Genomic DNA, 25073 nt, shown 5'->3' with positions numbered 1-25073 from the left:
AGAATTTTAGGTTGTCCTCTTTGGTGTGTCGGAGGGTGTTATTGCAAAGGTGTCACTCTCCCATTTTATCCCTTACATTATTTCTAGTAGGAATCTTCTGCTCCCCTTAGCTGTATTATTCTGTATATAAAAGTGTCCTTTTTCTGTGATCACTTTTGTAATTTGTACTCTACCACTTGTTTTGAGCAGTTTGAATGTTTTAATTTGGTATAGTTTTCTTAGTATTTTTGTTTAGGATTTGTTGTGTGTGTTCAGTTTTCGTTAAATTTAGAGATTTTTTTATCCATTATTTCTTCAAATATTTTGTCTATCCTCAGTCCCCTTCTCTTCTCCTTCAAGAAAAGTATGTGAACCCATGTGAAGTTGTTTAAAACATCAGTGATGTTCTCGGGGCGCCTGGGTGGCTCAGTGGGTTAAAGCCGCTGCCTTCGGCTCAGGTCATGATCCCAGCGTCCTGGGATCGAGCCCCGCATCGGGCTCTCTGCTCAGCAGGGAGCCTGCTTCCTCCCTTCTCTCTCTGCCTGCCTCTCTGCCTACTTGTGATCTGTCTGTCAAATAAATAAATAAAATCTTTAAAAAAAAAAAAAAAAAAAAAAAAAAAAAAAAAAACATCAGTGATGTTCTCTTCATTTAAAAAAAATCATTCTCTCTTTATATTTTATTATGGATCACATTCACTTGCATACATATTTTTTGTAGTGTCTAACCTACTGCTAATCCCATTTCATATATTTTTCGTTTCATTGTAGTTTTCATTGCTGGAAGTCTGAGTTGGGTCTTTTGTCCATATCTCTAACTTTTGAGCATACAGCATACAGTTATAATAATCATTTTATCACCCATTTCTGCTAATTTTGCCATTTTTTAAATCAATTTTGAGTCACTTCTGATTACTTCTTATCCTCATCATGGGCCATGTTTTTCTGCTCCTTTATATGGCTCATAATCTTTTAATGTTTGATGTGAGGCATGGTACATTCTACTTTTTTTTGTTGCTTCATACTTTTTGATTTCTATAAATAATCTCAAACTTTGTATTGGATGCAAGTAATTGAAAATGGATTCACCCTTTAGTGTCCTGTATTTGAAGTTTCTTTGTCAGATCTGTGGCTTTGCTAGGTCTGTGGCTAATCATTCTGTATTATGAATTGTGATTCAAGATTTTCCCGAGTCCTCTACCAAAGCCCCGTTATGTATTTGTGTACTCTTCTCAGCCCTGTGTAAATGCCAGATACTATCCTAGGTCATTACCTGACCTAGGATAATTTTCTCACATACCTGCAATGATATATAATCTACTGATTATATGAGGGAGATCCTCTGAAGATCTCTGGAGTTCTTTTCTCTATGCATCTCTGTTCTCTATGGTACTCTTTCTGGAAGGTTCTACCTGTCATTCTCTCCGGAGTCTCTGATGCTTCTCCCTAACTCAGGAAGTGATGTGGGTTCCACCTGGGTTCCCCATCTCCGCATCACAGACTGGAAACTCCCTTAAAGCACTAGCTTGCAATATGTATGATCCCATCTCATTTGTTTTTGTCTGTTAGGTATTACTGTTCTTCATTCCCTGATGCTGAGTGTCTTGAAAACCATAGTTTTATATACGTTGTCTTTCTTGTTGTTATTTCAGATGAGAGAGTCAATCTGATCTTAGATATTCCATCTTGGTCAGAGGCAGAAATATATTTTTATCATTTTATTTATTTTCATATCATTGTAAGCTATTACAACATCCTTCATAAACCTTAGAGCTTAGAACTTAGCTGAACACTCAAGTAAAGTGTGACCAAAATAATGTGACACACTCACTGTCTGCTACTTATATGACACTCTTTTTCATTCTATGATTACGCTAGACTTCTGATACCAATTTCACTGTGTTGACTAAGTTTTATATCTCTTCACCAACATATTTTTAGTTCACATCAACAATTGACCATCAGAAAATGCCTGTAATAACATACAATAATCCAGATAGATGTGGTTTAATCATCCTAAATTTTAACAGGATCATTTTTCTCGCTCATCAGCATTGCAGCTCTAGTTATACAGTCTAAGGTAATATGTACTACTTAAACCCATCTGACAAAGTTGTCTAACAAACAAAACACTTTTTCCCTCCAGCAAATGTTGATAATTCTCCCTCTTCACATTCTGTTTTTCAAAGGATGTCTCTTTATTCCCATGTAAAATGTACCTATTTTTTTAATTTTTAAAATTATTTTTATTTTTATTTATTTATTTTTATTAACATGTAATGTATTATTTGTTACAGAAGTACAGGTCTGTGAATCATCAGTCTTACACAATTCACAACACTCACCATAGCACATACTTCCCCAATGTCCATCACCTAGCCACCCCATTCCCTCCTCCTACCCCCCTCTCTTCTAGCAACCCTCAGTTTGTTTCCTGAGATTAAGAGTCTCTTATGGTTTGTCTTTCACCCCAGTCACATCTTGTTTCATTTTTCCCTCCCTTTCCCCTGTCACCCACCCCCCCACCCTGCCTCTCAAATTCCTCATATCAGAGAGATCATATGATAATTGTCTTTCTCTGATTGACTTACTTCACTTAGCATAATACCCTCTAGTTCCATCCATGTCATCACAAATGGTAAGATTTCATTTCTTTTGATGGCTGCATAGTATTCCATTGTGTATATATACCACATCATCTTTATCCATTCATCTGTTGATGGACATCTACGTTCGTTCCATAGTTTGGCTATTGTGGACATTGCTGCTATAAACATTCGGGTGCACGTGCCCCTTCGGATTACTACATTTGTATCTTTAGGGTAAATAACCAGTAGTGCAATATTTGGGTCGTAGGGTAGCTCTATTTTCAACTTTTTGAGGAACCTCCATACTGTTTGCAGAGGGGCTGCACCAGCTTGCATTCCCACCAGCAGTGTAGGAGGGTTCCCCTTTCTCCACATATTTATTAAAAATTACTGTTCCCTTGTGCCAACCTGTCAGGATCCTTTAGAATTCTCATTCTGTTAAGTAGCTATCCCTCCAGTTTTAGTGTCAAGTGAAAATTTAATTAACATGGCATCCCTGTATGCCTCAAAATGATTAATAAAACATTTTGTTCAGATAAGAGTTTTCTTACTAAACTACAAGCAGTTACAACTTACCAGAATAATTGTAAGCAAGTATAAAATAAACACATGTTGAATCAAATAAAAGCTAGAGAAGTTTGGGTGCCTGCATTATTATATCCTCTCATTTATTTAGATTGTCATGAACCAAAAGGTAATTTGGAAGTGAAGTACAATTATTATGTGAAAAACAGTGGACAAAGATTATAAAAAGTGTGCAATTTGTTTAAGAAAAGGAGATATAATTATCTGTGCTTATATTTGCTAAAATTAAAAAAGTTCACAAGTAACAACAAAAGTTGTTCCAGTTAAGGGAAATGTCAGAAAAGGATTTATAGGGCAGGGGTAGAAGTGAGACTCATCCTGTAAAACTTATGTTTTTATCTTTTATATTATGTAAGTGCATTACCTTGTCAAAAGAAAAGGTGATTTATGAACAATAATGTAGGAGCAAAGAATCTGACAGCCCATTAGACATAGTCTCCTACTGAGAGATCTCTGAAGACAGTATTTCTTCTGCCAATATAACCACAAATAACATATGTAAAAAAGTATGTAACTGTAGCAATATTAAAATGATGTTATCACTCCTTGCAGTATATGCAGACATACATACCCATCATACATAATTTTTAGTAAGTATGAAGTATAGTCTCTTATGGAATACAACACTGATTCATTCATATTTTATTAAATACTTCTAGATTCCTCTCTCTGATAATTTAATTTTAAAAATGAAAATTGTATTCTAAATTCAAATGTGTACTCCATGAAGTCTACCTACTGCTCTTTTTTACAGTAGTTCATATCTTAATAGCCAAATATATGTTGGAAAGACATGAAAATAATATTGAGAAACTGATGTACTGACATTAATTTCATGCTTATCTCATTAGTGAAAATGAACACTTGGAAGAAAAGAAATAGTGATTTGGGTGAAATGTATTTGTATTTGGGTGAAATGTATTTGGCTAATAGTATTAAACATAGGTTTAACTAGAATTCAGGAATAAAAGCTCAGACATGATATGCAATTTATTCATAATTATTTTACTCATTATTTTTATTAAAGAATGCTTGGCGGTCATAAAACATTTTAATATCTCAATGTAATATTCCTTTTCCAAAATACGCATGTTATGGAAAGAAATAGTAGATATTTACTTATAAAAGGTAGTATTAAACAATATGCAAATTATGTATTGTTAAGAACGAAATGGGGAATAGATAATAATACTTAGGGTAATGATCAAGCAGACCATTAAGCAATAGATAGAATAGTATTTTTTCCATATTATCATTTATTTTTCCTTAAATGCAAAATTTACTAAATGACAACATAATAATTTGTTAAATAAAAACATAATAAAATTATTTATTTTCTGTCTTTACAATAAAGCATTACACAACTGGAGTTTTTGGAGGAGATATTTTTATTAAATCAGTATGCTTTTTTAAAAGATTTTATTTATTTATTTGACAGAGAGACACAGCAAGAGAGGGAACACAAGCAGGGGGAGTGGGAGAGAGAGAAGCAGGCTTCCTGCCGAGCAGGGAGCCTGATGCTGAGATCTATGTGGGGCTCCATGCAGGGCTTGATCCTAGGACCCTTAACAACTTAATGAAGGCAGATGCTTAACGACTGAGTCACCCAGGCGCCCCTTAAATCAGTATGCTTCTATCAAGTACTCTCTTATTTATGTATGCAATTTATTGATTATATGGCATTTTTCTGTGGGTCATAGAAATTTTGTGTTAACAAAACAAGGTGTTTATACAAAGGGTGACTCAAACCTAAGGGATTTCTGCTTCTGATAGCCTTCCTTTACTTAATCTATAGGCAAAGTATCATTTTGGATAAAATAACAGGACTGTAATTAAGTAATGAAGAACCATAAGAAAAATATATGTAAATGTTGATTCTAGGGCTTTTGGAAGTCTGAAGAATTAAAATTAAGCTTAATTTCTGGGGTAAAAGCACTTGTATGATGCTGTAGATACCATTAATGCCTCCCTCCCTGTAACCATTCTTCCCCTCCTCTTTTAGAAATACAATCTCAAGTGTTAGTGGCCCATGTGACTACCCAGCTGAAGGCGACAGGGGTCTGTTGCAGCCAGGTGTCCCTGAGTTCTAGCCAAGTAGATGAAGTGGAGGTGACATGTAGGATGTCAGATAATGTCTTTTTTGTTTGTTTGTTTCTTTTCAGCATAACAGAATTCATTATTTTTGCACCACACCCAGTGCTCCATGCAATACGTGCCCTCCTTAATACCCACCACCTGGCTCCCCCAACCTCCCACCCCCCACCCCTTCAAAACCCTCAGATTGTTTTTCAGATAATGTCTTTTTAAAAGAAATGTGTACACCTGAAACTAATACAACACTGTATGTTAACTAACTGGGATAAAAATAAAATCTTAAAAAAAAAAAAAAGAAAAGAAAGAAAAAGAAATGGGCTTGCCCTCCATTTCGTCTTTCCTCTCTCTGGAATGAGACACATTAAAGCAACCCAGGCACCTGAGTTGGTCTCCAAGATGGAAGCTGTGGTTTGAAAGTGGCAGAGCCACAGAGCAGAAGACCCCTGGATCCCTGACACCATCATGTGCCCATTCTAACCACTGAGCACATACCAAACATATTTTGGAACGAGACTCAGCCTAACTAGTATTCTGATATACACGAATATCCAGGAGGAGCTTTTTGGAAATATACTTTCAACTCTTAGATCTTGTCATTTAATACCTGCAATGAATAAGTGATAGATAATAAAAGAATTGCCAGCTGATATATTTCAAGTATTATAATTATATTTCACTTAATATCGTCATCAAATTATTTATAGCCTCTGAGCACCAAATAGCTAGGGGAAAGACAGGTGGAGATATATTGGCGAGGGGAAAATTAGACTAGTATTTGAAGTGTGCTGCATGTTTCACCATGATACTTTTTTCTTTCATATTTAGCTGGATAATCTGATGACAAGCATTGCTTTTAGTCAGAAAAAATCTTAGGATTTAAAAAAATATTAATAATAAAGGACAGTGTGTGGAAAATAATTAGAAGTTTCAACTGGATGGTAACAATGTAGGAAGTTACTTTAGATGACTCTGTAAACCACACTGATTTAAAAACCTATTCTGAAAGGGTGAGATGGGCCATGAAAAGATAACGTAGCCATGCTTACATCCAAAAAAGGAATAGATAATCAGGAAGTCAGAAACTTAGAAATCCATTCTGCAAATTACCTTTAACAAATTCAAGTGCTGTCTACTGAATCACAGTATTGTCAGAAGTTTCCTCAAATATTTAATTAAATAAATGACTTCATCATATCCTGACCCCCAATATGACTAATATATACAAACATTAGCTTGGGGGAGAGGCATTTTAGCTATTGACATTTCTTCTTGAATAGCTTTTAAAAATTCAGGCTATCAGGAAAATTTAAGGGTATCAGGAAAACTTCAGGAGACTAGAGAAAGTAATGATGTTGTTAGAAAAATGAATGTAGGGATGCCTGGAGGGTATCTCCAGGGTCCTGGGATCGAGCCCCACATTGGGCTCTCTGCTCAGCGGGGAGCGTGTTTCTCCCTCTCCCTCTACAGCTCCCCCTTCTTGTGCTCCCTCTCCTTCTCCCTCTCCCTCTCTCTTTCTCTGTCAAATAAATAAAATCTTACAAAAAAAAAAGAAGAAGAAGAAGAATGTAAGGAAAAAGTAGGTCTTAGAGAAATATTTATTTTATTTATCTAAAAGTCCTGTTACCTTTTTGAAACAACTAATTAGGCATTTTATAAACCAGAAAATAGCAGTGGGTTTGACAGGGGCTATTTCTTTTTTTTTTTTTCTTTTCTTTTTTTTTTTGTGTGTGGTTTAAAAAATATTCTGTATTTAATTTTGTTTTGATCAGATGATTTTTTTTAATTTTTTTTATTTTAATAAACATATAATGTATTTTTATCCCCAGGGGTACAGGTCTGTGAATCGTCAGGTTTACACATTTCACAGCACTCATCATAGCCCATACCCTCCCCAATGTCCATTTCCCCCCACCACCCTCTCCCGTCCCCCCTCCCCCCCGCAACCCTCAGTCTGTTTCTTGAGATTGAGTCTTTTATGGTTTGTCTCCCTCCCAATCCCATCTTTTCATTTTTTCTTTTCCTACCTCCCCCCAACCCCCCCGCCTTGCATCTCCACTTCCTCATATCAAAGAGATCATATGATAGTTGTCTTTCTCCGATTGACTTATTTCGCTAAGCATGATACCCTCTAGTTCCATCCACGTCGTCGCAAATGGCAAGATTTCGTGTCTTTTGATGGCTGCATAGTATTCCATTGTGTATATATACCACGTCTTCTTTATCCATTCATCTGTTGATGGACATCTAGGCTCTTTCCACAGTTTGGCTATTGTGGACATTGCTGCTATAAACATTCGGGTGCACGTGCCCCTTCGGAGCACCACGTTTGTATCTTTAGGATATATACCCAGTAGTGCAATTGCTGGGTCGTAGGGTAGCTCTATTTTCAGTTTTTTGAGGAACCTCCACACTGTTTTCCAGAGTGGTTGCACCAGCTTGCATTCCCACCAGCAGTGTAGGAGGGTTCCCCTCTCTCCGCATCCTCGCCAGCATCTGTCATTTCTTGACTTGTTCATTTTAGCCATTCTGACTGGTGTGAGGTGGTATCTCATTGTGGTTTTGATTTGTATTTCGACAGGGGCTATTTCTGAGAGAAATATTTAATTGAAATGTTATGTATTTAAGGACTCAATCTTTGTTTATTAACTTAGCTTTTGTCATTCCTATATGGAAAGAAATCCTTTTAATTTCTTTACCCTTTTCTTTGGGTTTCTGTATCAGAAAGAGACCTGGAAGAAAAAAAAAACCAAAACGGTATAGTGAAAAGGGGATTTAAGAATGCCCCTGAGCCATGTCTACACTTTTATGAATTGTTTCTTCATTGTGTTTTAAACCCCTCCTCACTGCACATTTTCTTGTAGATGTTAAAAGTAATTATATTAATGGATAAAATTTTACATTTTATGTAAATGTACCAAAACCCCCACATCTACTATTCAATCACTTGAAAACATTAGGTAACAAAATGAGAGCATTCCTTCTGAAAATAGAGCAATTTAAAAGGTATAATAAGAGCATTCTTTTTATAGCCTCTTAAAGTTAGTAGAAAACTCATAATTCAAGAAATTGTCTTTTTTATTTGTGGAAGAAGCCTATAGCTTAATTTTTGTGAGGTTTTTTTTTCTTCAGAGTACGCAGTTTTTCATCAAACCACACTCAAGATGGCTTCCAAACAAATGTGAGCATATAGTAGCTGCATAATCAATGTTCACATACTTGTAAGGAACTTGAAATATACTCCTATCAATATGTATACCATAAATCTATATTAAGAGTTTCATATTATTAGGTGAGGCAGGTCACATAGCCATGTTTACATAGAAGGGGAGGAAAGACAGAATTGAAATAGACCATGAAAGAAGCCAAAAGCCAAAAGTGCAATCTTAGACTATTAGAGATAACGTGAAAAAAATAGATTTAAGCAGACTATGAGGCATTTATTTAGATGATAAAGACACTAGATGTTAGTTCTTGAAACGTTTATTGAGGTGAAAATTAAATAAGGTTATTAAATCAATAATCAAATTTCTATGCCAGAAATACTTGAACACCACTAATAGGTGAGAAACTGCTTAATTACTAAAGCTTCAGACGTGAACCAGATAGGTATAAATCCTTAAACCACGGTAGCTTATATTATAGTGAGGTTTTCAGAAAATAAACAAGCAACCAAAAGTGTTAAGAAGAAAAATTAAGTTCAAGTGGAAGAAAATGAAGGTAGGAACAAGATTATTTGAGATAAAATGGTGGGGTAAGGCTTCCAATCATGTGAAGGGTGTGGTGAGTTTCTGCAGATAAGACAGAGGAGGAAGAGAAGGAATGGTGCCACTTCAGGGAATGGTCAAGGATGAGCTATTTGAGGCAATAACTCTTAGGAAACCAAATACAGTTATGAGCAAAACACAGCATGGTCTGGCCAAATAGAGCAGGGCAGGTAGAAGAAAGGAAAAGTGTAAAAACCTGTGTGTTTAACAAAATCAGGGTGTTTAAGAAATGGCAGAAGGACCATTATGAAGAAAGCAGGAGTTAGAAGTCCTGAGAGTGGAAAAGATAAGATGCATTCTGAATATCTTGAGGGGATTTGAGTAGATGAGTCACATGGTCTGATTTTCATTTTGAAGATGTGACTCTGATTTACACGTGGAGGAGACACTGAGAGGCAGGACAACAAGAGCCAAAGTAGAAAAAAGTGTAAGAAAGCTTCTCCATTGTTTGAGAGAAGGCAGTTGGTAACCTTTCGGGCTTCCTTGAAACTCATGGGCCGTTTTTCTCTTGCTGTTTTCAAGGTTTCTAATTGTCTTCGGCTCTCCTCATGTCTACTGCAATGTGTCTGAATGTGGATCTTTTTCTGTGTATCTTGTCTGGAGTTCATTAAGCTTCCTGGATGTATAGGTTATTGTTTTTCAAAACATTTTAGGAAGTTTTCAGGTATTTTTTTCTTAAGGTGTGTTTTCTGTTCTTTTCTCTTATTCATCTGTTTCTAGCATTTCTATTACACACGTACCTGTGTTTAGTGATGTTCACGTTGCTCTCGAGGCTCTGTTCATTTTTCTTCATTCTTTTCCCCCTCTGCTATTAGATTTTATAGGTTTTATTTCTCCTTAAAATTGCTAATTCTTTGGGCGCCTGGGTGGCTCAGTGGGTTAAAGCCTCTGCCTTCGGCTCAGGTCATGATCCCAGGATCCTGGGATGGAGCCCCGCATTGGTCTCTCTGCTCAGCGGGGAGCCTGCTTCCTCCTCTCTCTCTCTGCCTGCCTCTCTGCCTACTTGTGATCTCTGTCTGTCAAGAGAATAAATAAAATCTTTTAAAAAATTACTAATTCTTTCTTCTGCTAGTTCAGATCTACTGTGGAGTGAATTTTTCATTCAGTTATTATACTTCTAAGCTTCAGAATTTTCGTTTGCTTCTTTTACAACTTCTCTATCTGTATTGATAGTCTTTATTTGATGAAATATTTTATTACACTTTCATTTAATTCTTTAAATACAGTTCAGTTTCCTGTAGTTTTTTTAGTGTGTGTATACTGGCTACTTTAAGCAGCCATTTGAAACCCTAGTCTGTTAAATGTGACGGGATCATTTTCACGAGCAGTTTCTAGTGCCTAATATTTATCATCTGTGGGTCGGACTTCCCTCTCTCTTTGCATGTCATAATTTTTTTGTGGAAAATTGGAAAGTATTATATATAAGTAATACTTTTCAAGTATTAATAAGTATATATATTATATATAAGTAATATATTGTAGCAAGTTTGGGTATTGGTCCTCCACCATCACCCTCAGGACTTGTTATCATTATTTGCTTGCTTATTTCTTTAGTAACTGACTGGATTATTCTATCAAAGTCTATTCTTACTCTCTGTCCATACCCCACCCCTCAGTTTAAAGCTTGTGAAGTTCCCAAGAGAGTGTACCCCTGAGCGTGCACATGGCCACCAGGGATAACAGTCATCTTAGCAGTGCAATGACCTCTTTCCTTGATCACACCCTGCTAATAAGCTATACTAATTTCTCGTTGATTGCCATATTGTTTTATATATTGTCATGGAGCATAAATTGTTTCAAGGACTATGGTTTAGCTTATGTCTCTGATAAAGCCTTTGGTCTTCTCTTAATTACTTTCACCACAGCTGCATTGTTTTTGAGTGCAGCCTTAGGTTTGAACTTTCTCCAACTGTTATGCAAATAAAATCTTCCTTGGGAAGAGCTTCAGTTCTCTGTTCTATAGCCCATTTCTCTTCTTGGGTAAAATCTCTGAACTACAACTGGAAGAGGGGACAATGGTAAGTTTCCTTCTGAGCGGCGCTCCTGCTTAGTAGCCAGGCATTTGGCAAAGCTGGGGATTGGATGTTGCCAGTTTTGTATTTAGAGGCGAACATCAGATTAAATATTATAAATTCCTACTTATTTGGGAACAGACTTGGTGATATCACCTTCATTGGCCAATAAAATAAAATGATGTATTACTTCTAAGTGAAAGTTAAATGGCAGTTCTAAGTTTGCCAGATCCTTTTCTCTTGTTGCCACAGCTTTGAAGGCAAGTGTTGAGAAGGAGCTTTTGTCACTTGGTCCCTGAGTGACTATTGTGATTATAGCATCCTGCTGAATCTTGCTGGAAACAAGCATGAACAAGAAACAGGCATTTGCTGGGCTAAGGCACTCTAATTTGAGGAATTGTTTTATGGGATTATAGACCAGATTTTTCTGATGGAAGACCTTTAACCCAAGTGCCCCATTTGGTCATATTTTCAGAAACCCAAGTCTGATGCTGCTTTGGGAATCAGAAATAATGCTTTTCAATGCAAGCAATTCTAAGAATTCCATGTAATCATAAAAATGTGCATTAGCTATAACAAATCAACAATAATGCACAGTTGCCTAACAATATTTAAAATGATCAGATTGGGCACCTGGGTGGCTCAGTGGGTTAAAGCTTCTGCCTTCAGCTCAGGTCATGATCTCAGGGTCCCGGGATCGAGCCCCACATCGGGCTCTCTGCTCAACGGGGAGCCTCCTTCCTCCTCTCTCTCTGTCCCTACTTGTGATCTCTATCTGTCAAATAAATAAATAAGAATTTTTAAAAAATGATCAGATTATAATAAAAACCATTTTATAGATTTTTTAAATTGTTCATCTTGAAGTTATTCTTGTGTGGTGCTCAGGTAATTGATTTATAACACTAAAAACAAATTCCCACTAAAGGAAATTCAGAGTCAATCTACCTAATATTAAGAGGAATATGAAACAATTTTTATGTAAAAACTAAGTAGCAATAAGCACACCTCAAATATTCTTACTAAAACATGTTAGCAGGTAGGGGCATCTGGGTGGCTCGTTGGTTATGTGTCTGATTTTGGTTCAGGTCATGATCTCAGGGTCCTGGGATCTAGTCCTGCATTAGGCTTCCTGCTCAGTGGAGAGTCTGCTTCTCTCTCTGGCTCCGCTCCTTCTCCCCACTCATGTTCTCTTTTTTTCTCTCTCTCTCATAAATGAATAAATAAAATATTTTTTAAAGTATTAGCAGGTAGTATAAATAAATATGCTAATGCTACTCTGTAGAGAAGGTGGTTACCTTTTCATGACATTTTCAAGAATACAATTCTCTGTCTGGAATGGTTTCTGTGTACATTCTCTTACATTAGAAAAGTAAATACATATACTGTTATGGTGACTTTCACTATGATATTTAGGTGATAAATTAATTGTTAAAGTTGGATGTTCTTAAAAACAGAGAAAAAATAATCTCAAAATTTGGCAAGAAATTTATACTTAATTGGTACCATGAGATTACATTATTAGCTGAATACATCTGCAGAATTAAACTGCCACAAACAAGTTATATTACATATAATTTAGGGAGAAATTGCATAAAAATATATTAGAAAACTGTTTGCACCAACTCACTTTTTTATGCTTGTGTTGATGTGTAACACGGATACACATGTTAATTGTTATTTGAAAGAGAATACATTTTAGAAAGAAAAAAATTAAAAGGATTAAGGAGTTCCATGAAATTATACTGGTAGATGTGTCAAAATGTAGCAGAAGTCCAGGACAAGCTGACAAGAAAGAGGGAAAAATTCTGAGAAGTTAGTTGTTGTTCTTATGAAACTTATGTTAAAAAGTAATAGGCTGCAATGGGAAAAATTTTAGTTCGATATTATTAAGAAATGGCTTTTCAACTCTCATGTTCTTCCATAAATTATGTTGCATCATTTTGGACATGACTAATGTCTGCTGAAAAATTGAGCAATGAGAGATTACCAGAGAACATTAAGAATTTGTTTTCTTCTCTCTCATAAAAGCAACTTACCACAAATGTAGTTGTAAGCAGTCTCTTCTCATTACTTAAGTATTCACTGATTCTACTCATAAGTAATTCTATCAGATAGTATTTTTTTCACTGCATGCAACATGCATTTTTTGTTTCTATTTTTTCCTTTATAAATTAAAAGAACAAATGACTCTGATACATAAAAAGTTTTAGAGAATAATATCTCACTCACCAACTTTGTGCCATCCACAGTTTTGAAATGCCATAATTTTATGTTTGCATAGTATACAAAAAACAGAATATTTTATGCATATGCTCTTCAACTGGTCCCCTTAAACAAAATAACAAGTCAAAGATGTATGCTTTCACTCCTCTTAGACAACATTGCCAACAAAAGTGGAATAAAGACATATTTTACCTCATCCTGTCAAAATGCACAGAGGCCAGGACCAGGAGAAAATACCGTAATAATTTATGAAATGGCTGGCAAGGGAGTCATACCAGGTAATGATCATGATTAATTAATTAACATTATTATTATATGATTATAAATCACCAAAAAAGACAAGTATAAAAGATAACATTTATACCATTAAGGCTAGTTTTGAAATTGTCTAAGTAGAAATTTAGTTTGCTCAATGCAAAGGCTATAAGAGAATTTGCCTCAGGATATTATGGCATCCCTCCCCAAAAAGTCCTAGAGCATATTTTTTTTTTACCTTTTAATTATACTCTAATGATGTGTGTGTGTGTGGTGGTGGTGCAGTGTTTGTGGAAGATTTTCTAACTTCTGTTTAATAAATATAAGCATGATAGAGAGGGAGAGAGAGAAGGATACATGGAAACAAAGAAGAAAATACAGAAAAAGTGAAAACAATGCAAAAAGAAACTCGATTCAGAATTATGTTCTCCTCACTGTCAGTGGGGTGGATGAGTAATTTATTGACTCATATATTAGGCAAGGCCAGGGCTACATGACTTTGTCTCTGACTGGATTGAGCCATTTTGTAAAAAATTTCCAGAATTGTTTTTTTAATTAACATATAATGTATTATTAGCCCCAGGGGTACAGGTCTGTGAATTGCCAGGTTTACACACTTCACAGCACTTACCATAGCACATACCCTCCCCAATGTCCATAACCCAACCACCCTCTCCTTACCCTCCACCCCCCAGAAAGCCTCAGTTTGTTTTGTAAGATTAAGAGTCTGTTATGGTTTGTCTCCCTCCCGATCCCATCTTGTTTCATTTTTTCCTTCCCTACCCTCCAAACCCACCACTTTGCCTCCCAACTTCCTCATATTAGGGAGATCATATGATAATTGTCTTACTCTGATTGACTTATTTCGCTCAGCATAATACCCTCTAGTTCCATCCACGTCATCGCAAATGGCAAGATTTCGTTTCTTTTGATGGCTGCATAGTATTCCATTGTGTATATATACCACATCTTCTTTATCCATTCATCTGTTGATGGACATCTACGTTCTTTCCATCATTTGGCTATTGTGGACATTGCTGCTATAAACATTTGGGTGCACATGCCCCTTCGGATCACTACATTTGTATCTTTAGGGTAAATATCCAGTAGTGCAATTGCTGGGTCGTAGGGATGGACTGAGCCGTTTAAACAATAGTTTCAGGTTTGGCTCTATGTTCTTCTCATTCTCCTACTTTTCTCCCCCCTTTTCACTGGTGGGCTGATAGCTAGCCTTAAAAGCTTAAATTTTTATCATACCGAGCACCTGTGATCCAAAAAGAAAAACGTGCCTCTTTTTCAAAATGTAGAGCAAAAATCAGGAGAGTGAGTCACACATTTGTGTCTGAATTAATTGCTTTGGTTGGAGAGAATAATATCCCTATGAGAACTGTACCACTTCTAGACAGAGAGTCAGCCTACATGTCCCCATGTTCTGACTGTGGGGAATATACTGTCAGTAAAGAAGACTGAGGAGCAGTGGCATAAAAAAGATATTTACTCCAACGGTAGTCAAGGAATTCTAAATTGAAACCACTGTGGCATACCTTCTAGGAACTCAGACTGGCAAAAATTGCAAAGTCTAATAACTCTGAGTGTTGACAAGGATGTAGAACTGCAAAACTCTCATACTCTATTGGCAGGATACAACCAGTTTGGAAAGCAGCTTTTTATTATCTAGTAAATTTGAAGTACATTCTCTGTGATCCAGCCATTTCACACCCAAGCATCAGCTCTAGGATTGCTCGAGTGTAGAAGGAGACTTGTAGGAAAAACTTTCATAGCATCGTTACTGACTCTGACAGTCTAGAAACCTATAAGGTTACCAGTAGAAAATGGATCACTAACTGGTATATCCATGTAATAGACAATAGTGATGAAGGTGAGTAAATGAAAGCCAATGTATCAAAACAGATAAATCTCACAAACCTAATACTGTGTGAAAAAACCTAGTCACTGAAAAATGCAAGTACTGTAAAGTTATGTGTTTGTATACATATGTGTGTGTGTGTATATCCATAAATAATAAAGTTACAAGATGGAAGTGATAAAAATTCATTTCACGATAAGGTTGACATCTAGAACTCACCAAGGATGAGGGGCATGTGATTATGCTGAAGATGAGATTATGCTGAAGACTTGTGTTGGTAATAACTATTTCTTCAGCCAGGTGGTGGGTAACAACATGTATACAATTGGTATGTGTAGAAGATTTTCATATCGTTTTTAGAAAGAAGATGGAAAGCAGTAGTATATGATCATAGCTATGGTATAGATGGGCAAGGGAGTGATAAAGAAGGCATAAAAGTACAAATGGTGGAAATTCCAGGTCGTTAACATTCAGTGTAATAGTAGTTTCAGGTGTACAATATACTGATTCAACACCTCACACAACACCTGGTGCTCATCACCAGTGCCCTCCTTCATCCCCATCACCTGTTTCACCCATCCCCCATCCCCTCTGGAAACCATCAGTTTGTTCTCTGGAGTTAAAAGTCTGTTTCTTAGTTTGCCTCCCTCCCTCTTTTTTTTTTTCCCTTCCCCTTTAACTCATTTGTTTTGTAAAAATGAACTTTTATTGAGGAATTACTGTGTACAAGGCAGTGGTCTAGACACAGGACGGTAGGAAGGCCCAGGTAGGGAATGTAACCTCAGGGTTCCTAGAGCTACCTTATTTGCTGGAGAAAAAATGGCTACTCCTCCACTTCCAAAACACAAATCAGTTCCTGTGGTTGGAGGGGTAAGTTGTGGAGACAGGGTGTGCTGCTAATCTCTGACCGGATCCAGTGTAGATTGCAATTGCGAAAGGCTCAGGAGCTCTTGTTCCAAGATAAGCCCCCCAGCCTGGCCCCTGTAACCTTTCCCTCATTCTGCTCCTTCTTCTTCTCTCCCTAAGTACACTCAGGGAAAACATTCAACATGAGAGTTTTTAATGACATACGTAGTGGTGTAAAATAAAGTACAATGCTTATTTATATTTATATTTCATGTAAGTAGCTTCTTTTGTTTTGTTTCAGCTTCTTTGTTTTTGTTTGTTGGGGGCCCATGGTAATTCTAAAACAGGAATTTCAGAACTCTGAATTTAGTTGACTCTATTGACTCTTGTTTTTGTTTTTCTTGTGGGAATTTCTAATCTTTTAATAATACTCTTCTCCAAGACCTTGAAAATATTGACAACGTGTAAAATCAGAGTTATATGGGAAGAAAGATCCATCATGATATGCTTGAGGAAAACACACCAGAGATAATTAGACATATCCATTTTGATCTTTGCCTTGTTTTCTTTAAATTAGGACTAAATAGTACCAAGAGGCCCCATGGAAATATATTGTTTGAGCCCCTGTAGAGATTTTTATTGGAGAAAATTTTCCAATTCATGTATTTGACTGATTTAATGTAGAAAATGCAAAGACAGATAAATTACTGGAGCCTCTCTGTTTGTCAGCAGATATGCCTTTGGCTACTGAATATGACTGTAAGAAATGTGCATGTTCCAAAAAGGCAATGGAGCCATCTCGGAGGAGAAAAGAAATTAGCTTTGTTGTTGCTTTGTTTGTTTGCTTTTAAGAAATATATACAGAACATTAAGCAAACTAGAGAAAATATTTAGATATATATTGAATACTTCAACCCTTTTGTGGAAACTGTGTTTTGGCTTACGTTTTCTCTCTTTTTCCTGCCAATTCTCTTTACTTATTTTATCCCTGACTGCTCTTTGTTTGATTTTGAAGCTGTTAACATAAACTTCCTCAGATGATCTTAAGGAAGCATTTAGTCTTGCGATTTTAGCAAGTTAGTGTTTAAGATGACTTGTAAAGGGGTGCCTGGGTGGCTCAGTCAGTTAAGCGTCTGCCTTTGGCTCAGGTCATGATCTCAGGGTCCTGGAAAGGAGCTCTGTGTCTTCAGGGTCCCTGGTCAAGGGGGAGCCTATTTCTCCCTCTCATTCTACCCCTCCCTCTGCTTGTGCTCTCTCTCTTTCTCTCTCTCTCAAATAAATAAATAAAATCTTTTAAAAAAAATCTTAAAAATTTAAGATGACTAGTAAAATACAGAACAGCCCAGATAGCCCTATCTCCCACGATCTATTTGCAAAGGAATCAGAACTCCTTATGCAGAGTCATCAGGCATATTGCTTTCCTGCAACTCTGTAAGCATTGCTGGTTGAGAAAAAATGGAACTGAGCGTTATTGCCCCTCTGATCAACTGAATCCTGAGTTGACCTCACCTAGCAAATATGTGAAGCTGGGAACATGAAAAATAGAATAAGACAACATGAAATATGTTATGACATAATAAATTCAATTTCATATAGCCTAATGCATTAACTTTAAACATAAATATTCACAACAATGCAATATGTGTCTAATTAGGTGCATTTACTATTTGCTATTTGCAGAAAAGCAATGTACAGAAGCACAACATATTCAAAATTATTTTCTGATTTAAAATATTTACGGCCAACGTATTGTTAATTGCTTACAGTTTTGCCTTCTGAAATTTTATTAATACATTGAATAAAGTGTAGTCTGCAGTATTAATTTATATATCTATTTTTAATTGAATGTTTCTGCATGCATTTATTTATGCCCTAGATGCATTTTTTTATTCCAGGTGTGCATATATTTTACTTGTTTATTGGCTTTTGTTTATTTAAATTTAATGAATTAAGATTTCAACTGACTTTGCCATATCCAGGTACTCTGCTTATATTTCTACTTGTTTATGTGACACACAGTATAGCATGTTTATGTTAATAAAGTATCTTCGATATAATGAGATTAAATGTTTTGCCGAGAAGTCTTATAAATTTGTGACCATACATAGCATGTGTGTGTATATATTATAAATATTATATACGTATAGTGATCTAATGCACTTCAGTGTCATTAAAGTCACTGATATATTTTGTGGATCAATTTACCCAATAAGTAAGTATATTTGAAGATAACCACATGCTGTACAAGTTAAGGTTTTATATGAATAATATCTAGGATATCTTTTAGGGAGTTCAGATTTAGTGTATGTCTGAGCGCCTTGAAGATTGAGACGTAGAAGCCTCCAAACTTAGAAGTCACATTTATCAACACACCAGCCCCAAGCATAGTTTTTTGAACATCACCCAGTGGGTTACTCTGGTTTAAAGATTAAAAGCATAATACAGGAAGGTAAGATCATGATTAGCAGATGACACACTCAAGTGAATACAGTCTGCTTAAATCATGTTTGCCAGATCAAAGGCAATAACTGTCACCAAGAACAGTAGGTCTTCCATGGTTTCTCCAATATTGTCATTAGATTTCATAAGAAAAGTGCTTTGCTTAAAAAAATATAACAGACGTTAAAGTACTATTCATACTATTTTGAGCTTGACAGCCTGCAAGGTTAACATCAGTTTTATCTGACTTAACATTGTCATAGTTTTAAAATTTTCTATGTGAACCTGAAAACATGTAGTTTCTTATATTATAAGAAAAATATACATCTTGTTTTCAGAGAAATTATCCCACATATTATCAGAGTTTGGAATTAATACTTTCCTCTTGTTAAGTGCCCCTCAGAAGCTATGATGGTGTGGGGATGTAAGATACATAAGCCCATAGGCTAGAACTGGGAGCAGTGCTGAGATGGGGTTGAGAGCCACGGAAAGGGACAGGAAGCGTATGGCTGGTATTCCTTCACCTATCTAACTTCTTACCCTAAGTACCCCTAGAAATAAGACTCAATTTTAAATTTGGAGGAAATTTTGGGATACAAAGATGATCTTATGTTTTGAATTCCTAGCGGTCATATATTTAAAGAATAATGATAGTACATTGTCTCTGTGTGTTTGGGCTGCTGTAACAAAATACCAAAAACTGGGGGAGTGGGGGATGGGGTTAAACAGCAGAAATTGATTTCTCACAGCTTTATATACTGGAAATCCCAACCGCAAGGCACTAACATACCCAGCGTCTGGTGAGAGGCTGCTTCCCCATCTGTGCATACCTGGTTTCTCACTGGGTCCTGACTTGGCAGATTGCGGAGAGGGAAAAGACAGACTTACAAGGTCACTAATTCCATTCGTGAGCCTCCACCCTCAGGACCTAATCACCTCCCAAAGACCAGCTTTCCTAATACCATCACACGTGGGCATGGATATCAACATAGGAGTTTTTGGCAGACACAAACATTCAGCTCATAGCATATGTAAAGTAAATGAAAAGAGGTATGCACAAGTGGGATGTGTCTAGTCCCCGGCTGGGCTGGACTGTATCTGATAAGAGTTTTTGATGTAGATAGCAGAAGAGAGATTCTCCGGATCTCAGTAGGAGGGGAAGATGTAGCATATGCCAAATGCGTTGTGCCAAGTGAAATAAATTGCTATTATGGAAATAGCAATTCCTCGCCCTCTGACCAGTTTGATTTTCTTGTCAAAGCCCTTCAAACTCACAAATTAATCATGTTTTCCAAATATGGAACTGCCTTTGTGATTTGTAGATGGATTAATATGCAAAATTGTCCAATAAAATCAGAAACAGATATCCAATTCCATGGTATAACTATATTTATTGATTACTGTATTTTAATAAATCAAGAAAGTTATTGATGAGGAGATACATTGGGGAGGACTAAAAACAATTTTTTTGCAAGATCAACTGTAAAATGCATTCGCATTCAGTGATAATCAGGGGTGAACAAATTACAATATTAGCACATATGAAATGTAGAGTAGCTGAAGGTTCACAGCTGTGTAATGCTTCACAAGTACCTTGTGATGTAGCAAGCATGGGGACTGTTGTCTGCTTACAGAAAGAACATGGGAGTCATTCTGTCTACAAGTATTTATTGAGCATTTAGCATGTACTAGGTATAAAGCTAAGTTTTCAGGCAATAACCAAGTACAAAGCAGACATCATTTCTCCTTGCGTATATGCAAAAGCTTTTTTTTTTAAATTAACTAAACATAAAAACCTTATTAGGATGATGTCAAGCATTTAGAGGTCAGATGTATGCCCGACTGTCCTAGCCCAGCAAACGGTACCAACTTAGCCTACTGGAGAGGATAACAATTTAAAAATATTAACTCAGGTGTAAAACATACTGAAGAGATTAAATAACTAAATAATATATCTGTTTCTCCCTTTTTCTAATATATATATTTATCTATCTCTATATCTATCTATCTATCTATATGTTGATAGTTTCCTGCTTACCAGTTTCATTTTTAAACCTTTCCTCTGACCGTAGGAGCTGAGGCTGTGGAGGCTCAGTGTAAAAGATTTGAAGTGAGAGCGAGTGAAGATGGCAGGGTGCTGTTCTCTGCAGATGAAGATGAGATTACCATTGGGGCTGAGAAACTCAAAGTTACAGGTACTGTGGTTTGAGGTCTTGGAACATTGTTTACTTCTTGAAAGAATATGGAACTGAACAAGAACTACGTTATAAGATGTACGATCCCCAATGCCGAAAGTTGAGTGCCCGTAATAACATGATCTCACACCATTGGATTTCCCAGGAGTCTTCAAATAGAAGACAACTGGTTGTGGTGGCCGAAGACAATGTAAACACTGTGAAGCAATATAATCACTGTCTTCATGATATAAAAGTAAAGCTGTGTGTCCTAGGCGGGGGGGGGGGGGGGGGGGGGGAGGAGGATAGGAGGAGGAAAGTGGGTCCGCAGAGCAGAAGAAAAAGTGGGGTGCAGATCGTGAGAAAAGCTAAATCAAGGTGATAGACAATTAAAATTTAGAAGTATCATTTAGAAGTAGAAGATATGCAAAAGAAGAACTAAAATGTAAGTATCAACTGTAGAATGAAGTAGGGGGAAAGTTATAAGTAAACACAATTATCTTCTTTGGCTTATAATTATTCTCAAAAGTGTATATATCAAGAAAGAGTGCTATCCTGGGGTGACAGGGTGGCTCAGTCGGTTAAGCATCTGCTTTGGCTCAGGTATGATCCTGGGGTCTTGGAATTGGCCTACGTCGGGCTCCCTGCTCAGTAGGGAGTATGCTTCTCCCTCCCCTCTGCTCCTCCCCCATGCTTGTGCTCACGCTCTCTTTCTCTCTCTCTCAAATAAATAAATAAAATCTTTAAAAAAATAAAAATATAAATAAATTTAAAAAGGAATAGTGCCATCCACATATTATTTAGGAGTTGTTAAAGTCATTATTCTAATATTGGAGCTATTAAAAAGTCAATCACCAACTGAAATTAAGAAGCAAAAACAAAAGCAGAAATCAAAGTTAAAAGCAAGGGTGAGAGCGGGGAAAGATTTTATGAAGACTATTTTAAGCACAATCTCTTTGAATTACTTGATTTGCAATCATAATACATGTAATTTCAATAACATTTTTAAAATACCCAAAGAGGCCTACATTAAAAAAAAAAAAAAAAAGTGAAATAAGCTTGACCTAGTGTTTCCCAAATTTGAGTTTAGGAGAGGCTCATGGGATATCTATCCTATCTATTTAAGTCCTACTGAACCCTGTGGGCCATGTGAGAATAGGTAATGTAGAAATTGGCCTATAGTCTCAGGCTGTTAGAGTTGAATCCTGCCTCTACCATTCAATATTTAAGTAAACCCTATGCCTCCAATTTTCCTTCATCTAAATGATTGAGATGGTGATGGTAACTTTAGTATTCAAGTTATACCAGTGTATGTGTGCACACCTATGTGTACATGTGTGTGTTTAGAATATTTCCAGCACATAATGAAGACATTGTAATAGTCAGCTCTTTATATTTATTAATAAAGATAATATTAATATTGTTAATGTTCCAGACTTGAGGACTTATGTGTATTTCAAGAAAGTTGTACTACTAAATGGTACTGAAATTCAACAAAGATAATTTTTTTTTCAGAGAGAGAGATAGAGAGAGAGAGGGTGGGAGGCATGGGGGACAGGGGCAGAGAGAGCATCTTATCAAGCTTCACACCCAGGGCAGAGCCTAACACAGGGCTTGATCTCACGACTCTGAGATCATGACCTGAGTGGAAATCAAGAGGGAGATGCCCCTCAACAAACATAGTTCAATGGGGATCCTCACTGGGCCTCTTTGGCCCAGATAACAACCCACTAGCATCATCCCTACTGACTCCCACAGCTTCCTTTCTCTTATGGGATATTCTGTGGAGTAACTGGAGCCTGCACCATTGGGTTGGTGTTTGAAGTGTCCCCCATGACTGCCCAACTGCCTCATCTCCTTTTGTTTGTTCAGTTTCCTTGGAAAGGTCAGGAAAGGAAGCCGCACAGGGGGGCAAAAATTGACCTTTCTAAGCCCTGAGTCTGGGGGGGCAGGGGACAAAACAAAACACATGAGGGCTTTGGTTGGCACGGAGCACAGACAAATAGAAAAGGACATTGACTTTAGGGCCCTTGGTGCTAACATTTGATTTGTTGGTTGATGGGAAAGCAGGGAACCCAGGTAGAAATACACTCAGGGTGATTAAGCAGACGTGATTTCAATATTTAACAATCGTTCACCTTGGTAGTGTCTACTCATTACCAGCTTTAATCCTAAGATAGCTTTTAAGATATCTTATCTAAAAATTATTTCATCCATATTTGGATATTCCCATTGAGTACTTTGCATTTGTAAGTGACAGGAAGTTATAGAGCTCTTGACAGTTTTTATGAACTCATGGAATTTTAACTTCCTCTGATCTTATGTTGACTTGTCTCATAATAGTTGCAGTGAAATGCTGTCTTTACAACATTAGATTCAGTTACTAGTTTTTAAATTTTTCTTTGAGGTACATGGATACTCATCTTTATTTTCCTCTTTTTCTTGGTAGCCTGGTTGCCATCCTTAGTTTGTTAATGGGAATTATTAAATTATAAAGTGTTCCCTGAAAAATCTGAGTTCTTCTTTTCAGTTAACTGCCTTCAGGCAGTCATCTCTGCTAACTTAGTCTCTCCCCTCCCCCCAGTGTACATGTGAATGTGTGCATTGGACATATGCATGGTGTATGTATATGCATGTATGTTTATCTGGATGTGCAGGTGGATAGATACATATGTTTCATTCTGGTTCTCTTTTTCCATTTCTTTCTGTCTCAAACATATACACGTAGCTTTGAATTTATTCTTCATACTACTTTTGATCTTTGTCCTTTATCTCAGAAAATCAATCCATTTTAGAGTAGGAGCCAGTACCATATGCTTCCAGAAGATCCAAAATAATAATATAATTTTGATTATATTATAATCAAATAATTATAAATTATAATATAATTTCAGAAGATCCTGAATAATAACACAGATATATAATGATGGCAGAATCCAGCCAAAAATTGTTGTAAGGGTTTGAAGTGTAACACTTGAGATGAGGGAATGAGAGTGTCTGTAACAAGCAACCCCAATTTCTAACCTGGTGTGTATGTACAAGAGGCTCCAGGTATTAACAAAGAAATGCTAAGTTGGCAGTATTTTAATTGGATTAAAACTCCCCCAGGATCCAGTTGTATTTTGTTTCTCACAGAAGGGCCCGTTTACCCACAGACACGCATAGACACAAGCATACACACACCCTCTCAAATTCCTGCTAGGTCCTTTCTGCCTTAGCAGGATATTGAATATTTACTGTGCAGTAGCTTTTTTCCTTCCTGCAATACTTCCAAAATAAAGAAAAATAAAGACAGCAAGGGCAAATATAATTTAGAATTTCACATACTTACAGGAAAAAATTGTGCGTCGCATTGCATACCATTTAAAGGCCCAGGGATTGATTAGAGACTCACATACACTTTGAGGCAGCGCTTGAATCATTTGACAAATAACACTACAAAGAGACATGGACTCCAGGGTGCTTCATATAAATTAGGTAGCTGTGCTGACAAGACTTCAAAGTTACATGTGACAAGAGATCTGTGTGAGGTTGATTCTAGAATTTTAAATTTGTGGCACAAATTTTCTATTTAAGCAATAGCCATTGGAATTACAATTGATTTCTTTCTGGCTTTTTATAATTTATAAGCAGTGTCATTTTGTACATGGACTTCTCTTCCAAGGTGACAGAAATGGATGAATTTATTTAGACAATGTGTCTATACACCTGAGGCAAAATCACTTATGACTAAAATTATTCATAGTTGTAGCAAGGCTCAGGATATTTACATTTACTCTATTTAAAAAGTAGCAGGGATTTACCCAATACGTTCACATACTCCTAAGGTGCAGGAGGATAGATGGAAAATCACAAATGGCTACCTGAACACCCACAACACGCCTCATTACCCCATCATCATGGTAAGCAATCGCGTGCCAAAAATTTGTCATTTTTTACTCTTGTTATTACTTGAGTTGCTCAGTAATTGTTTGCTTAAATCTTAATTTGAAGCTACTTCTTTGACCTTAACCTATACATTTAACCTAATACATTTAACCTATCCTCTGTACATGGCTAAATGTATTAGAGCATTACACGTTAGCTCGCATATGCATACTTGAGAACTTTCTTTTCATTAAAATTCGTTAAAGATACTCCTTACTGCCGTTATCTTTTGAGACCTAATATTGGTCTAAGATATCACTTACTGCAATTATCTTTTGAGACCAGGTAAACAAATAAAAGATATAAACCTTTACACTTAGA

The 25073-nt window shown here is 36.5% G+C and overlaps 1 protein-coding gene across 2 annotated transcripts in view; it reads left to right on the top strand.

Annotated features, from left to right (window-relative positions):
• The window catches only part of SGCZ (sarcoglycan zeta), a gene marked incomplete at both ends in the record, with an annotated part of 464568 nt that overhangs the window by 380066 nt on the left and 59429 nt on the right, over positions 1 to 25073 (top strand). The window contains one exon of one of the 2 annotated variants that reach the window (XM_080797026.1): positions 20724 to 20846. The exons of the other annotated variant lie outside the window; for it this stretch is intronic. Within the exon in view, the coding sequence (XP_080653152.1) occupies positions 20724 to 20846 (123 nt within the window). The remainder of the gene's footprint in view (positions 1 to 20723; positions 20847 to 25073) is intronic. 2 annotated transcript variants of the gene reach the window in all.

The sequence above is a fragment of the Martes martes genome (genome assembly GCF_963455335.1).
Source record: "Martes martes genome assembly, chromosome: 2".
In the NCBI taxonomy this organism is placed as follows: Eukaryota; Metazoa; Chordata; class Mammalia; order Carnivora; family Mustelidae; genus Martes; species Martes martes.
Note: the sequence above shows the minus strand (reverse complement) of the source record. Positions and strands in the feature narration are given on the sequence as shown.